This window comes from Dendrobates tinctorius, unplaced genomic scaffold, assembly GCF_039654945.1.
Source record: "Dendrobates tinctorius isolate UK_male_01 unplaced genomic scaffold, ASM3965494v1 ptg000098l, whole genome shotgun sequence".
NCBI lineage: Eukaryota > Metazoa > Chordata > Amphibia > Anura > Dendrobatidae > Dendrobates > Dendrobates tinctorius.
Window position 1 is genome coordinate 8,090,338 of NW_027361766.1, and position 21,534 is coordinate 8,111,871.

Here is a 21,534-nt window from a genome sequence, read left to right on the forward strand (position 1 = left end):
CGGGGGTCCCAGCATGCATTGTGCACCGGGATCCCCGCGTTATAAAGTATGAGGGGGTCCCGGGGGGCACAAAACCGCCGACAGTAGATAAACGTCGGCGCTGCACAAAGCCCAGCAAGCGCCAACGTTTATCTACTGTGGGCGGTCGCGAAGAGGTTAAATAAGAGTCGTTGCTGCTCTGCTTTCCAGTAGATCGGTGAAAAGTGTTTTCAAATGGGAACACTCCTTCAAATTGTGAAATCAGAGTAAAATGCAAAGGTTTTTGTTTCTTTCCATAAGCAGCCACTCCCGCCCGAGGGTTGTGTCTGGTACTGTTCAAGCTTTACTCACAGGCAGGTTGTACCAGTTGCATTAAACAAGGGCATACTAGCATGGGCGTGAGACTGGGACACGTTTGTTTGCAAGATGGTATAAAGGAAAATGCAAACAAGAGAAGGTAGATTCAGCATCAAGAAGCAAGACTTTCCTAAGCCTTGGCATGACATATCTTGTCAGGTGTATATAAAACTCCTGTATCTAGTTACCCTCCTTTTCAGTAGGACCCACGTTATCACATTTACTAGCTGTTTGAAACACACAGTTCTGCCCATTAGGTTACATACACAGAGCTGAATTGCTACGATAGAGCTCATTTTAATATACTGCTCAAAAAATAAAGGGAACACTATTACAGTTGCAAATTTCTATTTATTATATAGTGGAATGCATTGAGAACAATAAAACATAAAAATGATCAATGTAAATCAAAATTAACCCCTTAGTGACAGCCAAATTTTAAAAATCTGACCAGTGTCACTTTACGTGGTAATAACTCTGGAACGCTTCCAACAAATTCCAGTGATTTTGAGATTGTTATTTTGTGACACATACTTTATGATAATAGTAAATTTAGATTGATATGTTTTGTGTTTGTTTATAAAAAAAATATCAGAAATTTGACAAAAATGTAAAAAAATTAGCAATTTTCATACTTTGAATGATTATCCCTTTAATTCAGATAGTCATACCATAGCAAGACATTAATAAATAACATTTCCCACATGTCTGCTTTACATCAGCACCATTTGTAAAATGTTATTTTATTTTGTTAGCATTTTAGGAGGTTTAAAAATGTAGCAGCAATTTTTCATTTTTGCATGGAAATTTACATAATTATTTTTTTAGGGACGTATCCAGGTTTGCAGTGACTTTGAGGCTGGGTTCACATGTAGCTTTTTTTGCGCTTTCGCGGCGATTTTGCCGCAAAAACGCAAAAAAACAGCATCCCATGCAATCCTATCGGATTCCGCAATGCTGTGCTAATGCTGCGGATTTTCCCGCAGCGGAATCGCATCTCGGTAAAATACGCAGCATGCTCATTAATTTTGCGGAACTGCGGCGATTCCGCCCACATAGGAATGTATGGTTCTGCTTACTTTCCGCATGTGGCTGTGCCCACCATGAGAAAAGTAAGCAGAACATTTGCAGATGGTACCCACGGCCCGGAGGTGAGGAGACTGTCCTCCGTACCATATCCCTGTAAAAAATAGAATTAAAATAAAAAATATTGTTATTCTCACCTTCCAACGGCTGGTGATCTTCTTCCCGCGCCTCTCCTCGCTCCCAACATCTTCCGGTCCCAGCAATCCTTTGCGAGAATGACCGCGATGACGTTGCGGTCATTCGCGCAAAGGATTACTGGGACCAGAAGATGCCGGGAAGGCTGCACGGGACGCTGGAAGGTGAGAATAACTATTTTTTTTTTATTATTTTTTTTACATCCTCTCTTTTACTACTGATGCTGCATAGGCAGCCTCAATAGTAAAAAGTTGGTCACACTTGTAAAACACTGTTTGACGAGTGTGACCAAACTGTCAATCAGTTCTCCAAGCGATGCTACAGATCGCTTGGAAAATGCTAGCATTCTGCAAGTTAATTACGCTTGCAAATCGCTAGTTTTTCTGCGGGAAAATTGAGGGAATTTAAAATGCGATTTTCCAGCGGAATGGAATTCCGGAATTCTCGCGGTAACTTCTGCGGGAATTCCGCTACGTGTGAACTTAGCCTGAGGGTCCTACATATTGGAAAACCCCCAAAAGTTATACCATTTTAAAAACAGCACCCCCTGACATTCTGAAAACTGCTGTCAGGTAGTTTATTAACCCTTCAGGTGCTTTTCAGGAATATAAAGTGGCATGATAGAAATGAAAAAGTGTATTTTTACCACCTAAATGTCAGTAACTTCTGAACAGGCCACTATAGCCTTGAGTCTCTAAGGACGTTATTTGGCCATGAACTGCCATGGCAAACCTCAGAACACCACAATCATGATCTCAGGGTGCTGATGGGGATAAAGAGGAAGCCCCCACACTCTTTTAACCATTTATATGATATAGTCATTAATGACAGCAGCATCTAAGGGGTTAAACAGATATGGACGATGCCAACAATGACCGTAGGCGATACAGCAAGTTGTCAGCTATAGTGTACAGTCAACAGCTGCTTGATTGTCACCTGTATGGGGGATGCTATTCTTTTATATCTCAGGTCAGTTAAAAGACGTATTGGCGGTCATTAAGGGATTGATATTCCATGGAGTTTTGGATTTGGACTGATACTCCAAACTAAAAGTAGAAAATCAAATAACAGGCTGTTTGTGTTCCTTTTATTTCTTTGAGCAGTATATATTCCCACCCTGCAGTAAACATTCATCAAATCTTGCGGATATCGCTTCAATTTCCACTACAGAAACACAGCAGATTTATCTCGCACACTTCACCCTTTGTACTGCAGATCTTCTCTACAGCATGCAGATGAGATTTCATAAATTTCACCCACAAATAAGATGCAAATTTCCTTTAAAGGGAACTTAGCAGGGTTGTGCTCAGTAACCTACACAGTGTCAGGTCGGCGCCGTTACACTGATAAAAGGATCCCTTGGTTGATGAAATTCGTCTTGATGTTGTTATATGTTGTATATAATCTTTATTTGTTTCAGTTAATGAGATGCTGGTGCTTCTGGGCGGCCTGTGGGGGTCTTCATATGGTGCTCTGCTTACATATTCATCCTTATGGGCTTATGACAGGTTAATGATCCTTCACTGAATTAAGTCCAACAAAAGAAAAAAAAAACATTCGGCACCGCAGCACCACCGTGGTCTCATGAACAAATCTAAAGAGACCCCCCCACACACAAAATATGAATTCCACATACCCCAAGGAACGGGTGCTCAATCCTGTAGAAGTATACAAAATCCACTAGTGCAATAAGAGAAAAGAGGATGGCACTCACCGTTACCAAAAGTAGAAGTCTTTATTTCATGGATAAAAATGCATTGGCTCGGGAGCAATGCAGAGAATGCCTATGCATTTTTATGCAACCACAAGACAGATTTGATTACCCAAGGTATCATTTTAATCAGTATAACAGCACAGACCAGACACTGTCCATAGGTTACTGAGCACAACCCTGCTAACAGGTTCTCTAATAACCCCTTAACGCCCAATGACAGATACAACAGACATTGGACGCCTCCCCATTTGGTGCTTGCTCCAGCGATGAGCCCGCACCTTTTCCGGCACATACCAGCTGATCTGATCAGCTGTCATGTACCCCCGACAGCGGTGGGTGGAATCGCTATCCACCCGTGGCGGTTAACATGTTAAATGTCACTGTCAAACTCTGATAGCGGCATTTAACATGCATAAGCAAAAAGCGTATCATTAACCCCGCCCATCGGCTCCCACGTCATATGACGCCCAGCAGTCGGCGCTCATTGCAAGTAAGCATTTCTGCTACATAGAGCAGGGATATCGCAGCTTATAGTCTCCCATGGAGACTATTAAAGCAAGTAAAAAAAGTTTTAAAAAATATTTTAAAAGTAAAAATATAGAAGTTCAACACATCCCCCATTTGCCTTATTCAAAATAAAACAAAAAAAAAAAAAAAAAGTTGAGGACAGAGCAAAGTACTGTGTGCAGACGCTGGGCCTACCTAACCTTTCCCGGCACCTGCGCACTTTGGTCTGCCCTCAACAGCGCAGAGAAGTACACCTGCGAAGGAGCAGGACGCCGGGGAGCCATGAAGCAAGCAAGAGGGAGGCGCTCATAAGATGGGAGGCGCCGGACCGAGACCTGCGACACCCATCGGACTGGACTGCCCCCGGGAAAGTATAAGGCTATGTGCCCACGCTGCGTTTAAATCCGGACACTGAAAACCAGACTCCTTCCCAGAAATCGCACGGTTTTTTTCTGCGCGATTTTACCGCGATTATCGCGTGCGATATTCAAGCACTTTTCAAGCGATTTGAAGCATCGCTTGGAAAGTGATTGACAGGTTGGTCACACTCGTCAAACATAGTGTTTGACAAGTGTGACCAGGTTTTTACTATTGAGGCCGCCTATGCGGCCTCAATAGTAAAAAATAATTTAAAAATAAAAAAAAATTAAAAAAAAAAAAAAAAAAAAAAAAAAAAAAAAAAAATCGGGGTATATTTACCTTCCGACGTCCCGCGCAGTCTCAGCGACGCCTTACGAGACCTGTGATGACGTTGGTCTCGCGTTGCTATAGCGATCTCACGAGACTGCTAGAGTCACGCGAGACTACGTCAACACAGGACCTTGCCGCAAGGCATTACTGGGAACGCTGTGGCCCGGGAAGGCAGAGCGGGACGTCGGAAGGTAAATATACCCCGATTTTTTATTTATTCTTTTTTACAGGGATATGGTACCCAGGGCCTGGAGGACAGTCTCCTCTCCTCCACACCGTGGGTACCAACCGCACATGAGACCTTTAACTTCGCGCATGGTGGGCATAGCCACATGCGGGAAGTAAGCGATTCTCATGCATTCCTATGGGTGCGGAATCGTGGAAATTCTTTGCGATTCCGCACAAAAGAATGAGCGTGCAGCAATTTTTTCCGCGATGCGATTCCGCTGCGGAAAAAAGCGCAGCATTAGCACAGCATGTGCGGAATGCCATAGGAATGCATGGGGTGCGTTTTGTACAAGATTTTTAAACGTTTTTGCGCCGAAAATCGCGGCAAAAACGCTTAAAAATCGCATCGTGGGCACATAGCCTAACACTTATTTCTCTTATCTTTCAGGTCAGATCGGGGCTCATCTACAGCATTATAGAATGCTGTAAATAAGCCCTGAAAGGCGGTGGCTGTATCTTCTATAGACCAAACCTGGTGAGAGGTTCACTTTAAGGCCGGGCCGGCGGCATTGCCGTGTATTGATGCGCGAGTTTCTGGCATTGTACTCGCAAGTCTGACCCCGGGCTAATAAACATTCCCCACATGTCTACTTTACATCAGCACAAATTTTTAAACTATTTTTGTTAGGACGTTAAGGGTTAAAAGTTGACCTGTGATTTCTCAATTTTCCCCCCAAAAAATATCCAAAACATTTTTTTTTTTTTTTTTTTTTTTTTAGGTACCACCTCACATTTGAAGTGACTGAGGGGCCTAATGTGACATAAAATACCCAAAAGTGACAATTCTAAAAACTGCACCCTTCAATGTGCTCAAAACCACATTCAAGAAGTTTATTAACCCTGCAGCTGCTACACAGGAATTAATGGAATGTGGAAAGAAAAAATAAACATTTACATTTTTCTCACAAAAATGTTACTTCAGACACTTTTTTTTTTGTGTGAAAGTATAAAAGACCCCAAAATTTATTGTGAAATTTCTCCTGAGCATGCATATACCCCATACGTTGGGGAAAACGACTGTCGGGAAGAACGGCAGAGCTCAGAAGGGAAGGAGCGTCATTTGAGTTTTTGAATGTAAAGTTTGCTGGAATAATTAGCAGATGCTATGTTTAGATTAGAGAGCCCCTGATGTGCCTCGACAGTGTAAACTGCTCTCAAGTGACACCATTTTGGAAACTAGGCCCCCCCTCAGGTAACTGATCTAGATGCCCTGCTGTGTGTAAAAAAAAAAAACGCTCATCTTCCTGCTACATGCGTCAACTGCGCTTGACAACCCAAAGGCGACCTGCGGTCATGTGACACAGGCGTCGATGGGTGGGGTTTGTGATACGCTTCCAGTGACTGCATGTTAAATGCCGCTGTCGGAAGTGGACAGCAGCATGTAAGGCTACTTTCACACTAGCGTCGTGAGACGCACGTCGCAATGCGTCGTTTTGGGGAAAAAAACGCATCCTGCAAAGTTGCCGGCAGGATGCGTTTTTTTCTCCATTGACTTACATTAGCGACGCATTGCCACACGTCGCATCCGTCATACGACGGATGCGTCGTGTTTTGGCGGCCGCGACGCACACAAAAACGTTACATGTAACTTTTTTTGGGCGTCGTCTCCGCCATTTTTGGCCGCGAATGCGCGGCCGAAACTCCGCCCCCTCCTCCACGGACATTACAATGGGGCAGCGGATGCGTTGAAAAACTGCATCCGCTGCCCCCGTTGTGCACGTTGATAAAATCAGCTGACATGTGCCGCAAAAATTGTAGGTTCATTATCAGAGCCCGCATCAAAGGAAGGGAGGCAATCTTGGATGTACCTATACGACCAAGGTCGTTAAAGGGGATAAGATGGTAAAATTTTGGGCAGCACGGTGGCTCAGTGGTTAGCGCTGCAGCCTTGCAGCGCTGGGGTCCTGGGTTCGAATCCCACCAAGGACAACATCTGCAAGGAGTTTGTATGTTCTCCCTGAGTTTGCGTGGGTTTCCTCCCACACTCCAAAGACAGGATAGGGAATTTAGATTGTGAGCCCCATCGGGGACAGTGATGAAAAATGTGTGCAAACTGTAAAGCGCTGCGGAATATGTTAGCGCTATATAAAAATAAAGATTATTATTATTATTATTTTTAATATTTTCAAAAATGCAAATTACATCAAAGTTTACCACTAAAGAGAAATACAATGTGTTCCAGAGTTATTGCCACACAATGTGACAGTGGTCAGAATTGAAAAAATTGGCCTGTTCAACAAAGTGAAAACAGGCTGGGGGGAGGGGGGGTGAAGGAGTTAAAAATGTTATGGCATAAAAGATGAAAAATGATTCAAGTTTTGATATTTTCAACTTTTAAACACAAGGGTGATCAGCTGCTGACGTGTCATGAAAACCTAGTGTAGTGAAGGCTCACATCATGACTGACGAAAATGTGGGCGAGACCTTCATGTGGATGATGTCACTCCTCCCCCTCTGCTTCTGGATATTTGCAAAAGGATAAGGAAGAATGAAGTTTAGGATCACAGTGCGGAGACATTTTGTTGGTAACTGCAATGAGATACTGAGATATAGATAATGTTTGATACAGTCAACTGAACAGCTTATCAGATTAGATAAACTGCTCAGAGGAAAAATTACTGTGATCCCAGCTGAGCTGCTATGCCACTCATATCACAGTAACGAGCAGAGGTCCAGACACCAGCGCTACGGCGTAGATTTCATCCTTGTGCTTGGACCTGGTGAGTGCACACTGCACACCAGTAATTACAGTGATATGAGTAGTCATATAATTGGAGCAGTCATAATGACATGACAGCTCCATCAGATCAGTCATTTCAGTTAACGGAAGGACATGTTAGCCAGCACATAGCCTGGGTTTCAATGAGATGGTGCAGGCTCAACCACCAACCTGTGAACTGGACATGCCCTGTTTCCAGGTGTTACAGCCACATTATGGGAATTAGGAGACTGGGGTAGGCATCTGACCCCATGTCCTATGGCTACCATATTTGTGGTGTAAATGTGTAGCGCTGTGATACATTCCCTTTAACAAACTCACTCAGTGAAGATTACCTATTAGAAGACTCTTCCGATTAAAGAAAGTGATAATAAAAATAAAAAGCTCATCTATAGTATTTCCTTTTTTCAGATTCCCGAAGATCACACAAAACAGCACTATCCCAACTGCTTCTAAATTATCATGTCTATAACGAGTTGTTCATGTGACATTTTGTATGTTAAAAAAAAAATTAATTGCAAATGGAACTCAAATGCACAGGCAACCATGAGGTAGCAAAAGAATGTTACACAAAAAATAAATAAAAAGCCTAAAATTCTTATCAGGCTTTACAGAATTCTTAAGCCGTATCCACCAATTTGAGAAATTTGTTACAACTGCCATTGATTTTTCCTTTCAGTCCACTCTGACATTCATAAATACCCCTCACCCATCATCCTCATCCTTTTTGCAGTTTCAGTTCAAGAAATTTAAGTAAAATATTAGAAAAAAGAAACAATGCCAAATTGCCAACCATACGCAGGCATTAGAAGTTGAGCCTCGTATCGTTATTTTTGAAAGTTTTGCCTGTTAGCAAAGTCTTCTCTGCCCACCCTGCTGCTCCCACTCATATGACATGTCCATTCGCAACCTCCACCTAAAAAATGTGCAAGCACTAAATTCCTAGAAGCCCAGAACCTAATAAAAAATTTTGATCAAAACTTTCTGTACCCACTCGATCCCTGGAAGACTCGTGCATGTGATACAAGAGAGGTTGCTGATGGAAGTTTCAGATCACATGACCCTACAATGGCCATTTTCTAGAAGGGGAGAAGACTATGCCAACAAGGCAGAGTGGTTTGGTCAGAATGACAACAGAACTTTTAACAACTGTATATTTGTAAGCAGACTATATTCACATCTCCTTCACACATGTAAATATATAAGAAGTGATAGCCCCTTTTAAGTGACAGACTTCAGGATGACTGGTAGGCCACTAGCCTCTAACTACTTGTTGATAGCCTCAAAGTAGCGTAATAGATTGTATGCTGTTAGGCTGCATAAAACACTGATAAATGCAAACCCATCAGTCGATTCATGTTGCACAAACCACAGTAGCATAAATCAAAGCAAGACTTCAAAGCTGCAGCCAGGTATGCTTTTCTTTAATATGCTCCAGCGTTTCAGAGAAAACAGTTTGGCTTCTTACCACACTGCTCCAGGTGATAGCTAGGCCTCTCCCATGTGTGTACATAGGGATAGTATCAATCAACCTAGGAGAAGCCAGGTGGCAACAGACTAGTGTAGTCTCCTCTCTGGCTACAGTCCTCAAACTATTTGTTCTCCGATACAATTGAGCTACACTAACTTGGCCACAGGGAAGGTGCCTAATTCACTGACTGGCGTATTTCTGGCATACAAAGCACTGGCGCTTTTGATCAATTTGTCGGACGGGTGTGGCCAATCCCAGCTACATCCATTTCAGAAGAGCAGAGGCAAACTGGCAAAAAAAAAAAAAAAAAAAAAAGTATAAAAAGGTGCGAAATTTTTGTTTAACTCCCTGTTACGCTAAGAATGTTGAGACTTTTCCAAGCTTTTAAGCCAGTTTTCTGGTGTAAAAGCTTTGATGATTCAGCCCCAAAATTTAAGTACCAAGAAAAATTGTACCCTCAAATATTACTATATTTGACAGATGCCAAATCTACATTAACTAATGTTTTCATTAATTCATGAAGAGTCTGATTTGTCAGTTCTGTCATTCGTTTGTCTTTTACGATACTGGGTGAGCTGACAGAAAAGGTTCCACATTAATAATAGTACTAGCAGCAGCTCCAAAAAAAAGAATACTGTCTATTGTGAAAAATATCCTGCAGCCAGCCGCAGATGTCAGCGAACACACTACAGCCATTACTTGCCATGTTCCTGTGGTAGTCACTCTCCAATGCCAATATCATCTTGCATGTTTCACCTATACAAAAGGGTTTGTATCGTATTAGCTTACAGTGTTCAAAACAGCGGGTCAGTAACGTAGAAGGGCCCAATTCATAAGGCAGGGCGTTCTGTATGCCAATTTTAATGATGGGCGTCCTTGGATTAAGAAGCACAGCTGACAAATGTTACTCCAGTTGGGGACTGCAGTAACTCTTTTTGCTTAAATTACACCACAACTTTTAATGGATTTATTGAATGGACTTTGCAATGCCTCGTCTCGTCACAGACAAAACAGTTGTGAAAATGCCAGAAGTCATACATTTTGAGCACCTTTGTGTTGAGGAAAATTGTGACACATGTGAAGGCGTTTTCTGCTTGGTAACCCTGCTCACTTGCAGTGCCTAGAGCTCAGGTGACTTTTCCTCCCCATCAATCACAGAAGTGGTAAGAGGTGTATTTTCAGCTTCAAGCTGAATACAGCGCTCTTCCAGTGTGTTAAAGGGACTCCATGTCTATTTCAAAAGCCATGCAGGGCCCCTTTCCTGGTGTATAGACAGAGAAGAGGATATCTTGAGCATTGTAATATATCCTCTGGTGCAATCTGATTCCCAAGAGCAGATCCTGTGTATGTAATTCGGACTGTGGTGACCAGGAGAGGCTTTAGGCTGTGTGGACACGCTGCGGAATCTGCTGCGGATTCATCCGTGCAGATTTTGCAAAATCTGCAGATAAATCAGCAAGCCAAAATACCTGCGGTTTATCTGTGGATTAGCCTGCGGTTTTGCATCTCCACAATAGAATCCGCAGAAAGAATTGACATGCAATTCTTTCTGCGGATTTGAAACCGCGGAAAATTCAGCAACGTCTGCACAGCGGTTTTTAATTCCCATAGGGAATAATGGTACTGTACACCGCAGCAGAAACTGCTTCGGATCCGCAGCATAATCCGCAGCGTGTGCACGCAGCCTCTTTTCCATGTTCTAAGTAGGCAACATCCTTTCATTATTCTCCCCTTCGAAGTCTGCCAGCATCTCTTGATTTTCCCTAGTCTATTTTTCCATGATTATATCAATTTCTTGTGCCCAGATTTCACTTCAGCCTCAGTTTGTCCATTCCTGATGGGCCTTCTTAAAGGGACTGTCACCTGTTTTTTCCCAACTAATCTGAGAGTAACAATGTCTAGAGAGAGACCCAGATCCCAGAACTGGGTCATTTACAAGACTGCCTGCGGTTTTTGTCCTCCATATTCCTGAGCCCTGCCCGCAGCACTGATTGGCAGTTGTCTGCCTGTGCAGGGTGTATACAGAAAGCTGTCAATCAAGTGATGTGGGCGGGGTTACACAGAACTCAGCATACAGAGAACTCAGTAGATCTGCAGCCGAGAAAACAGATTTTAGCAAAACCTGCAGCAAGTAGCCCAGGTGACAATGCTAGAATCAGCGTCTCCATCTCTACATCATATTGCGCTCAGATGGGGCAGCAAAAACCTGGTGACAGATTCCTTTTAAGTAGATGATGGAACAATAAATGCAGACCAGAAAGAAGGATTTGTTCACACTTGTTTCTCATTTCCATCAGATACAATAGACAGAAAGGCTATCCTATATTACACACTTTAACTTTCACATGTATTGTCTAACTTAATTTAACATCTCATTAATATCAACTATGAAAACCTAATATGCTTTTGAGGATTTTTTTTTTACTTTTTGTATCTGCCCTTGAATACGAAAAAAAAAAAACAAAACATGGGACAGATGGCAAATGTGGGTTGAAAAACTATTAGAGCTCATGTAGACATCAAAGCCATGTGCATGGATCTTGTACTGCGACCCATAAAAAAACCCCAGTTTTGTTCATCATGAAGCCATTGGCATTGTGTACCTTGCGGTGCAGCACTATATTCATTGCATAGCAGCTGCTAGGACAACAGCCAAGTTACACAGCATGTAATGAGAAATGCCCCAATCTGTTTTTCCTTAGGCCTTGTTTCTAGATAGATCGCCATCCGTCATTTCTGTCTGGTGCCAGAGCTGACCCCATAGATCTCTACTGAATGATTCCAACGCACAGCAGTAATTGCACTAAACTGGTTCTAGAGCTATAAAACAATTGCATGCAGCACTTTTTCCTCCCGCTATAGAAGAACATTGCATGAAATGCACAACTTCATTAGTTGCCTCCAGCTTGCAGCAACAATTAGAAGAAAACTGAAGACTTTCACTATCTAGTAAAGCCTCTAAGGCCCAATCTCCACGTAGCGTGGATGTAGTATTTTGTAGATTATCTGCTATGCTTAGCATTTCAAGCAAAGTTTATGTGATTCCATGAAAACTCATGGCCACAGAGTTTAAAGAGCTCATTTCTGGGATATTTTTCCTCCCATAGACGTCTATAGCGAGTCTGGAGAAAAAAAGTGCATAAATAAAATTGAAATTTCATTAATAAAAATATGGTACTGGAGTAATTCTGCACTAAAATAAAGTGGAGTGGGTGGAAAATACAGAAGTGGTGCACATGTTTCTATTTTACTTTTCCTCTGATTGTAAGCCAAATTCAGGAGTGGAACAAATACTGGTCATGTGAACGTGGCCTTACAGTAGTAGAGAACAGAACGTCCCTTAACCCCTTCACTACCAAGGATGGTTTGCACGTTAACTCCCGGGCCAATTTTTACAATTCTGACCACTGTCCCTTTATAACGCTTCCATGGATCCCGGTGATTCTGACACTGTTTTCTCGTGACATATTGTACTTCATGTTAGTGGTAAAATTTAATTCAAATAACTTGCGTTTATTTGTGAAAAAAAAATGGAAATTTGGCGAAAATTTCGCAATTTTTCAACTTTGAATTTTTATGCCCTTAAATCACAGAGATACGGCACACAAAAAACTTGCTAAGTAACATTTCCCACATGTTTACTTTACATCAGCACAATTTTGGAACCAAAATTTTTTTTTGTTAGGAAGTTATAAGGGTTAAAAATTGATCAACGATTTCTCATTTTTTCAACACCATTTTATTTTTACGGACCACATCACATTTGAAGCCACTTTGCGGGGTCTATATGATAGAAAATGCCCAAAAGTGACACCATTCTAAAAACTGCACCCCTCAAGGTGCTCGAAACCACATTCAAGAAGTTTATTAACCCTTTAGGTGCGTCACAGGAATTTTTTGAATATTTAAAAAAAAAAAATGAACATTTAACTTTTTTTCACAAAAAAAATACTTCAGGTTCAAATTTTTTTATTTTACCAAGGGTAACAGGAGAAATTGGACTGCAAAAGTTATTGGGCAATTTGTCCTGAGTACGTTGATACCTGATATGTGGGGGGGGGGGAACCACTGTTTCGGCGCATGGCAGAGCTCAGAAGGGAAGGAGCGCAGTTTGCTTTTTCAATGCAAAATTGGCTGGAATTCAGATCGGACACCATGTCGCATCTGGAGAGCCCCTGATGTACCTAAACAGTGGAAACCCCCCAACAAGTGACCCCATTTTGGAAACTAGACCCCCCCCCCCAGATGTGGTGAGAACTTTGAACCCACAAGGGCTTCACAGAAGTTTATAACGTGCAGCGGTACAATTAAAAAAATCATTTTTTCCACAAAAATGATCTTTTCACCCCCAATTCTTATTTTTCCAAGGGTAACAGGACCCTAAAAGTTATTGTGCAATTTGTCCTGAGTATGGTGATACCCCACATGTGGGGGTAAACCACTATTTGGGCGCATGGCAGAGCTCGGAAGGGAATTTAACGTTTTTGGCTGGAATTGATATCGGACACCATGTCGCGACTGGAAAGGCCCTGATGTACCAAAACAGTGGAAAGCCCCCACAAGTGACCCCATTTTGGAAACTAGATCCCCTAAGGAACTTATCTAGATGTGTGGTGAGCACTTTGAACCCCCAAGGGCTTCACAGAAGTTTATAATGCCCGGGCATGAAAAAAAAAAAAAATTGTATTTTTTCCCACAAACATGACCAATTAGTCCCCAATTTTTTTTATTTTCCCAAGCGTACCAGGAGAAATTGAACCACAAAAGTTGTTGTCCAATTTGTCCTGAGTACGCTGATACCTCATATGTGGGAGAAAACTACTGTATGGGCACACGTCGGGGCTCGGAAGGGAAGTAGTGACGTTTTGGAATGCAGACTTTGATGGAATGGTCTGCGAGTGTCATGTGTGTTTGAAGAGCCCCTGATGTATCTAAACTATTGTAACGCCTCACAAGTGACCCCATTTTGTAAACTAGACCCCCCCCCACGGAACTTATCTAGATGTGTGGTGAGCACTTTGAACCCCCAAGTGATTCACAGAAGTTTATAACGCCCGGGCGTGAAAATAAAAAAATAATTTTTTCCACAAAAATGATAATTTTGCCCCCAATTTTTTATTTTCCTAAGGGTAACAGGAGAAATTGGACAACAAAAGTTGTTTTGCAATTTGTCCTGAGTAGGTTCATACCCTATATGTGGGGGTAAAACATTGTTTGGGCGCATGGCAGAGCTTGGAAGGGAAGGAGCACTATTTGACTTTTTCAACGCAGAATTGGCCGGAATTGAGATCCGACGCCATGTTGTATTTGGAGAGCACCTGATGTGCCCAAACAGTGGAAACCCCCAATTTTAACTTCAACACACCCCTAACCCTAATCTCAGTCCTAACCCTAGCCCTAGTGGGAAAATGGAAATACATTTTCTTTTAATTTTATTATTTTCCTCTAACTAAGGGGGTGATAACGGGGGGTTTCATTTACTATTTATGGCGGGTTTTTAGGTTTGTCAAGCTGTCACACGCTAAAAGACGCTTTTTATTGTAAAAATAGTTTTTGCATCACCACATATTGAGAGCTATAATTTTTCCGTATTTTGACCCACCGAGTCATGTGAGGTCTTATTTTTTGCGGGACGAGTTGACGTTTTTATTGGTATCATTTTCGGACACGTGACATTTTTTGATCGCTTTTTATTCCGAATTTTGGGACGCAGAATGAACAAAAACCAGCGTTTCATGAATTTCTTTTGGGGGGTGCGTTTACACCGTTCCGCGTGCGGTAAAATTGATATGGCGGTTTTATTCTCTGGGTCAGTACGGTTACAGCGATACCTCATTTATGTCGTTTTTTATGTTTTGGCGGTTTTATGCAATGAAAACTATTTTATATAAAAAATTACTTTTGCATCGCTTTATTCTGCGAGCTATAACTTTTATTTTTTCTCTGATGACGCTGTATGGCGGCTCGTTTTTTGCAGGACAAGATGACGTTTTCAGCGGTACCATGGATATTTATATGCGTCTTTCTGATCGCGCGTTATTGCACTTTTTGTTCGGCGGTATGAATTATTTTTTGCTTCGTTTTTTACTTTTAATTTTTAAGGGGTTCGCTAAAGGGGTTAACTAATTGGACAGTTTTATAGGGCAGGTCGTTACGGACGCGAAGATGCCAAATATGTGTACTTTTATTTTTTTTTTATTTCCAAAAATGAATTTATTAAGGAATATTTTTTTTTCTAATTTATTTAGCGATTTTTTTAAAATTATTTTTACACTTTATTTTTTTAACTTTATTAAGTTGTCCCAGGGGGGACATACCTGTCATGTGACAGATCGCTGATCTGTCGAATCACACATCAGCGATCTGTCACAGGCATAGACGCAGACTTCCTCATGCCTGCGCTTTGCAGGCACTGAGGAAGTCAGCTCCCTACAGGCCCCCGTCGCCATCTTGGATCCGGAGACCTGTAGGGATGGAGCCCTCCGCAGCAGCGCTGCACATTGCGCTGCTGTGGGGGGCTCAGGGAAGCACAGAGGGAGCCCCCTCCCTGCCGATGCTTCCCTTTAACCCCCGTTACACCGCAATCGTGTTTGATCTCGGTGTGCAAGGGGTTAACGTGTCGGGGGTGGTCTGTGACCGCCCCTGACACATTGTGCCGGGTGTCAGCTGTGATAATCAGCTGACACCCGGCCGCGATCAGCGGCGCTCACCACGTGGGCACCGCTGATCGCATTAGACGAAATATTCCGTCCATGGGACTTAGGGCCCAGGTCTCATGGACGGAATATTACATCCAATGTAGGAAAGGGGTTAAAAGGGAAAGTGTCATCAGGCTTTCGTGTTAAATGTAGCAAAAAATGGCAGTGTGTGTTTCATATCACAACCTGCATTACAAAAAAAAAGTTAAATCTTGCAATTTTTGCACTGGGACATTTTAGGTTAACTTCATTCTTTTCAGGAAAAACAACATACGTACATAGCCACAATGAACAAGCACCAACTATATTTTGCATTGAAGAATCTAAAGAGCGTTTGCAGAGATCACTGTAGGCTGTGTTCACACAGCGGTTTTTTTAGCGGTTTTTACCGCGGTTTTCACTATAAAACCGCTAAAAATAAGCTGCACAGTCATTTCTATGCATTTTGCACTTTGTGCACATTGATGCGTTTTTTACCATGAAAAACGCAGCATGCACATTAATTTTGCAGATTTTTCCGCGGTTTTGGCTTCTTCCATGCGCTTAGAAACCGCTACGGAAAAAAACGCATCAAAACCGTGCAAAAACCGCCACGGAAAAATAGGCGCGGTTTCTGGGAAGGGATTCAGGTTTTTGAGCAGAAATTTTCTGCAACGTGTGCACTTAGCCTAAATGCAGGAGCGGGGTCAGAAGACACATCACCTATTGTGAAGGAGTCCTGTCTTAGGGTGTGTGCACACGCTGCGGATTCTGCTGCGGATCCGCAGCGGATCTGGCCCTGCAGATCCGCAGCAGTTTCTGCTGCGGTGTACAGTACCATTATTCCCTATGGAAACTAGAAACCGCAGCGTAGATGCTGCGGAGTTTTCCGCGCAGATTTTCTGCGGTTTCCAAACTGCAGAAAGAATTGACATGTCGATTCTTTCTGCGGATTCCGCAGCGGTTTACCATCTCCTCCATTGTGGAGATTGTAAAACCGCAGGATAATCTACAGATAAACCACAGGTCTTTTGACTTGCGGATTTATCTGCAGATTTTGAAAATCCGCAGAAGATTCCGCAGCGTGTGCACACAGCCTTAGGCTAGTCTCACATAAGCGTTTTTGTGCGCAGCGCATCCGTCCGCATGCGTCCCTATGTTTAACATGGCGTACGCATGGTCTTGCGTTTGCATGCACTTGTCTACGTTTTCATACGCATGCGTTTTTCCCAGGTGTGCGTCTAGATGCGCCGGACGCAACATGTTGCATCTTTGGGTCTACCCTAAGGCGTCAAAAAACGTATGCGCACGAAATGCGTCAAAACAACGCATTACAGTCTATGGGAACGCAGAACTAGCAGCACTTTGGACGCACTGTATGTTCGCATCACCCAAAGAGCTGCCGTCTACTGAATGCAGGTAAATCCGCATGTGTTCACTGAGCCGTGTGGATTTACCACATTGAATACATTTGTATTTTCTGTTGCGGAAACTAGCGTCTGTGCAAGAGAAATTGACATGCTGTGGCCTGGAAAGACGCCCGCATGTCAGTGTCCACGGGTGATCCGCAGGCAACTATCCACGCATACAAATCCCATCCACTATGCAGTCACAGCTTGCGGCAATTACTGACCGTGGACACGTGCCCTAATAAATAGGCTATAAGCAGCAAATAGTGCAAAAAAATTTTTTTTTTACTCTATATGCATTTCAGCATAATAAAAAAAAAAGAAATGTCAGTGGTAGAAAAAAGCCATGTAACATAGAAGTCCGAGTGAAGACGGATGACATCGCTCCAAGTAATAACCTTCTTGTATCACAAAGCTCCAGTACTCAGCTTCTAATGCGAGAGGCAGCGTGGGAGAAAATAACCCAAGTTAGATCTAGTGTACAGTTGAAACAATCAAGTTAAAAAAAAAAAAAAAGGTTCAATTATGTTTCATTAAAAATACAGCAAATAAAGACAAATTTAAGTTTTGTTGCTGGATCTGACACCTGTCGGTTAAGATTTCCCTACCTACGCTTGAAGCCTGACAAGCCTAATCCGTGCAGACCCACATGGAGCCGTATACGCGCCAGCGCAGACCTCACACCACAGCAGACACGAGTTTACAGTAACACTAAACACTGTTTTGCAACTAATAGAGATTACTCATCTAGTGTTGTGATCCCACAAGGCAAAACATCGAACACCAGGGCGCCCTCCAGGTGACACACTGTGCCCCTTCTCCCTACACAGTGATGAGCTGAGAGCACAGCAGCTGGAGGGCTCGGCACAGCAGCTGGAGGGCTCGGCACAGCAGCCGGAGGGCTCGGCACAGCAGCCGGAGGGCTCGGCACAGCAGCCGGAGGGCTCGGCACAGCAGCCGGAGGGCTCGGCACAGCAGCCGGAGGGCTCGGCACAGCAGCCGGAGGGCTCGGCACAGCAGCTGGAGGGCTCGGCACAGCAGCAATGGCCCGTCTCCATGGGAGTGACAGCAGCCCCCATCACCGGCCGCCCCTCGCTCACCTTGCTGGATGTCCCCGTTGATGCCCCCCGCCACACTGAGCTGCCTCTCGGGCTCCGGCAGGCAGCGGCGGCAGAACGAGTGCAGGCAGGGCAGCAGCTTGGGCTCCGACTCCCGGCTCTGTAAGTTCTGCTTGCACACGGCACATGTATCCAGCAGGTTCAACACCACGGACGACGTGGACGACGAGGCAGGAGTGGAGGAAGAGGCCGCTGTGGAGGAGGGGGCCGGACTCTCCTCTGCCGGGGCAGCCATTGGCACAGCTGAGGCCGCAGCCTTCTCCCCGTTCTCTGCCTCTTCCATGGCCTGGGCCTCAGTCCCCGCGGCGCTCCCGTCCTGTCCGCTGCCATTGTTGTTGTTGTTGCTGCTCACTGAAGCTTCCGTCTCTCCACCACCGCCTCCTTTGTTGTCCGCCATGTTTTTCCTCTTTGAACCCCTGAACTGACCACTTCGCGACGCCAACAGCGCACGTACTGTACGCCGCTGCAATGAAGGCCACCCTCTCTTCCTCCCTCTGCTGTAACGGCCACGGCGAGGTGACGTCAGTTACGACGTGAGGGACACTGTAGATAGCGCATGCGTGGTGTGTGTCTTCCGGAAGGTAGAGAGGACGGAGTGAGTTTGCGCCGGGATTAGAGGGCTACGCATGCGCACTAGTAGACATTTGGCGGCTGCGCAGGGGCTCCTGATTTTCACGCTCTGCGATCACGTGGTCCTGAAGCCTGCACTCTCGTGTGTGTATGAGGCGCGCCTCGGGATCGGCACACCGTTGGTGAAGCTGTCACGCTTCCCGTTTATGGGGCGTGGCTTATGCTGTACCGGCTGGCATAGAGGAGATTTAGCTCTTCTTCATGCTCTGGGACCGCACAGTTCTAGTTTTTGCGCTTGCATTTTTTCCTCCCTTCTTTGAAGTGCCATTCATTTTATGTTTTTGCACAGTAATGGCCTAGAATTATTTTTTTTTTTTTTGCAGGACGAGTTGTAGTTTTCCTTTTACCATGAAAAGTACTGAAACATGGGAAAAAAAGAACATTCGCAATGCAGTGCAATAAAAAAGCAATTCTGCCATTGTTTTTTGGGTTTTGCTTTCTCTTCCTTCATCAAAGTGCAAAAAATTATCTGGAAACAGAAGTGTTCTGAGCCAGAAATATGACCGTAATCTCTGATGTGTAATATTACCTCTATAGCTAGCTCTTAATAAACAATATCGTGAACTCTAACTTGTGAGAAATATTACCGTAATATCTGACATGTGATAAATGTTTCCGCGCTCTCTAATGTGCAATACATATTACCGTAATATCTGACATGTGATACGTATTACTGCAATCCCTAATGTGCAATACATATTACCGTAATATCTGACATGTGATACGTATTACCGCAATCCCTAATGTGCAATACATATTACCGCAATATCTGACATGTGATACGTATTACCGCAATCCCTAATGTGCAGTACATATTACCTCAGTATCTAACTCATAATATATACAGTAATATGGTGATCTCTAACATATGATAAAACTTACTGCATCTCTTGCTCGTAATAAATATTACCAGATTCTCTAACGTATAATAATTATTACCGCAATCTATAACTTGTGATATTACCTCAATATCTAACGTGTAATATTACCACAATATCTTCCTCGTAATAAATATTAGTGCTATCTTTAACGTATGATAAATGTTACCGCGATATCTAACTCATGATAATGTAAGGTAGCGCCCAGTGTTCATGTTGAGGGACACTCACTCGGCAGCGGATTACCACGTCAGGCACGGGTTGTTCACATAAATCAGTCCATCTGGTTTATTGTGCAGCATAAACCATATAGCAGCAACAGTCTTACATCAGACCAAATGAAGATTCAATGTAGAGCTCCGCTCTCTTAGCCCTTTGGTCACACAGGCTGCGCTTTGTCCAGCAAACAGGCTCTACAGTCTCTCAGTTAATTCCCCCTGTCCGGGGTTACCTCTTAGCTGCTTCTCAGTCCTGACGTCCATTCCCCCCTGGGGACTGTCCAGTACTCACTGACTATTACACATAGGCCACACACGGTCAGCGGCGTCCACATGTGCGCTTCAGGAAGGCAGCACACCTTCTAGCACAACGGCCTTCCGGGACCTTCCTCACGGTCCAATCAGTTCCAGGCATTCACTCATGTGACCTACCCAGGTCACCTTATATGGTCCATAGCTACACCTACAGTATCACATGACTATGACCTCATTGCAGGTCCTTCAGATTCACAACCACACACATAGGCTTTACTTCAGACACACGCCCCTGGGTGGGTTTGTAGGTGACTGGTTCCACCTGTATCACCAGCCACCTGGAAGCCTTCCTGATACACTGTAACAAAAACCTCAGCAGTACCTCAGCTGATTAACACACATTCAAGCTTCCATCCCAGGGCCACCCACCCTGGGATACATAACGGTCATTTACCATCCTGCCGTTCATCCTATTTCCATTACCACAATGGACATGCCTGTATGCCTGTCCTGGGGCACCCACACAGCGCCCCCTAGCGGACACAGTGGTCACTGCACCACATACCTCCCCTCTCTGTTCAAACTTGCGGGGTTGAACACATGACATCACCCAGGGGTCTTGAGACCGGGCACCCATGTTACCTTGCCCTACCAGTCAAGAGGACTATCTCAGTCTGTTTTGGGCGTCATACGGCATCATTTTTACGTTAGGCCTCCCCAGCCCCCAGCAGTATATCGGTCTTGGGCTTTGGTCTTCCAGTCAAAGTCCGTATGCGTCGCCAGACACTTTTTAGTCTCCACACTTTCCCTGTCTGCTCCGTCCCCTGACTTTTCTCTCCACGGCCAGCTCTCTTGGTTGGTGCAGTCATAAGTATTACTGTCGAGCCTCCTGTCTGTTCTGACCCATTTAGTACATCAAAGGAGCTACTGTTTAAGTCTCTCAGTCTCATACTGTGAGAAGAACTGCCACTTGCAGATTTGCGACGTTCATGTTTTACTGAAGGTCTTTGGCCACCTGCCATCTCATTAATTGGGGGGTAACTTCTGGTCCTTATACCCTGGGATGCAGGCTGCCGCCATCTGATGTTCCACATCTCTTTATTAATCTGCAGTTGGTCCAGTCTCAACTGCTCTATCTCCTGCAGGTACGTCACTCGGTATTCCAGGAGCATCCGGAAGATCCTTAGGCTTTCCATGGAGCAAACCACACTGATAGGAACCATACCATCTTCACCGGATACCTGGACTTCATCATCAGGAGGGACCCTCACCCTTGCCACACTGGAGATGTCCACAAGATCTTGCATCATTTTACTGAGCCTTCCAATGACTCTCTCTACCAGATATTTGTGTACAGGAATTATATCTTCCCCCAAGCCCAGCCGATTCTTAGCTTCCCTTGCCAGCTCTAGACGTCGAGCAGCTTTCACATTACTCCACCTGAACATCTGTTTAGCATGGAG

The 21,534-nt window shown here is 44.0% G+C and overlaps 1 protein-coding gene across 4 annotated transcripts in view; it reads right to left on the bottom strand.

The window, feature by feature from the left end:
- The window catches only part of TRIM33 (tripartite motif containing 33), a 216,314-nt gene extending 197,628 nt beyond the window's left edge, over positions 1-18,686 (bottom strand). For all 4 annotated transcript variants that reach the window (XM_073587082.1, XM_073587080.1, XM_073587081.1 and 1 more), the window contains exon 1: positions 18,073-18,686. In XM_073587082.1, coding sequence (XP_073443183.1) covers positions 18,073-18,487 — 415 coding nt within the window. In that variant the 5' untranslated portion in view covers positions 18,488-18,686. The remainder of the gene's footprint in view (positions 1-18,072) is intronic.
- Between the last annotated feature and the right edge of the window lie 2,848 nt (positions 18,687-21,534).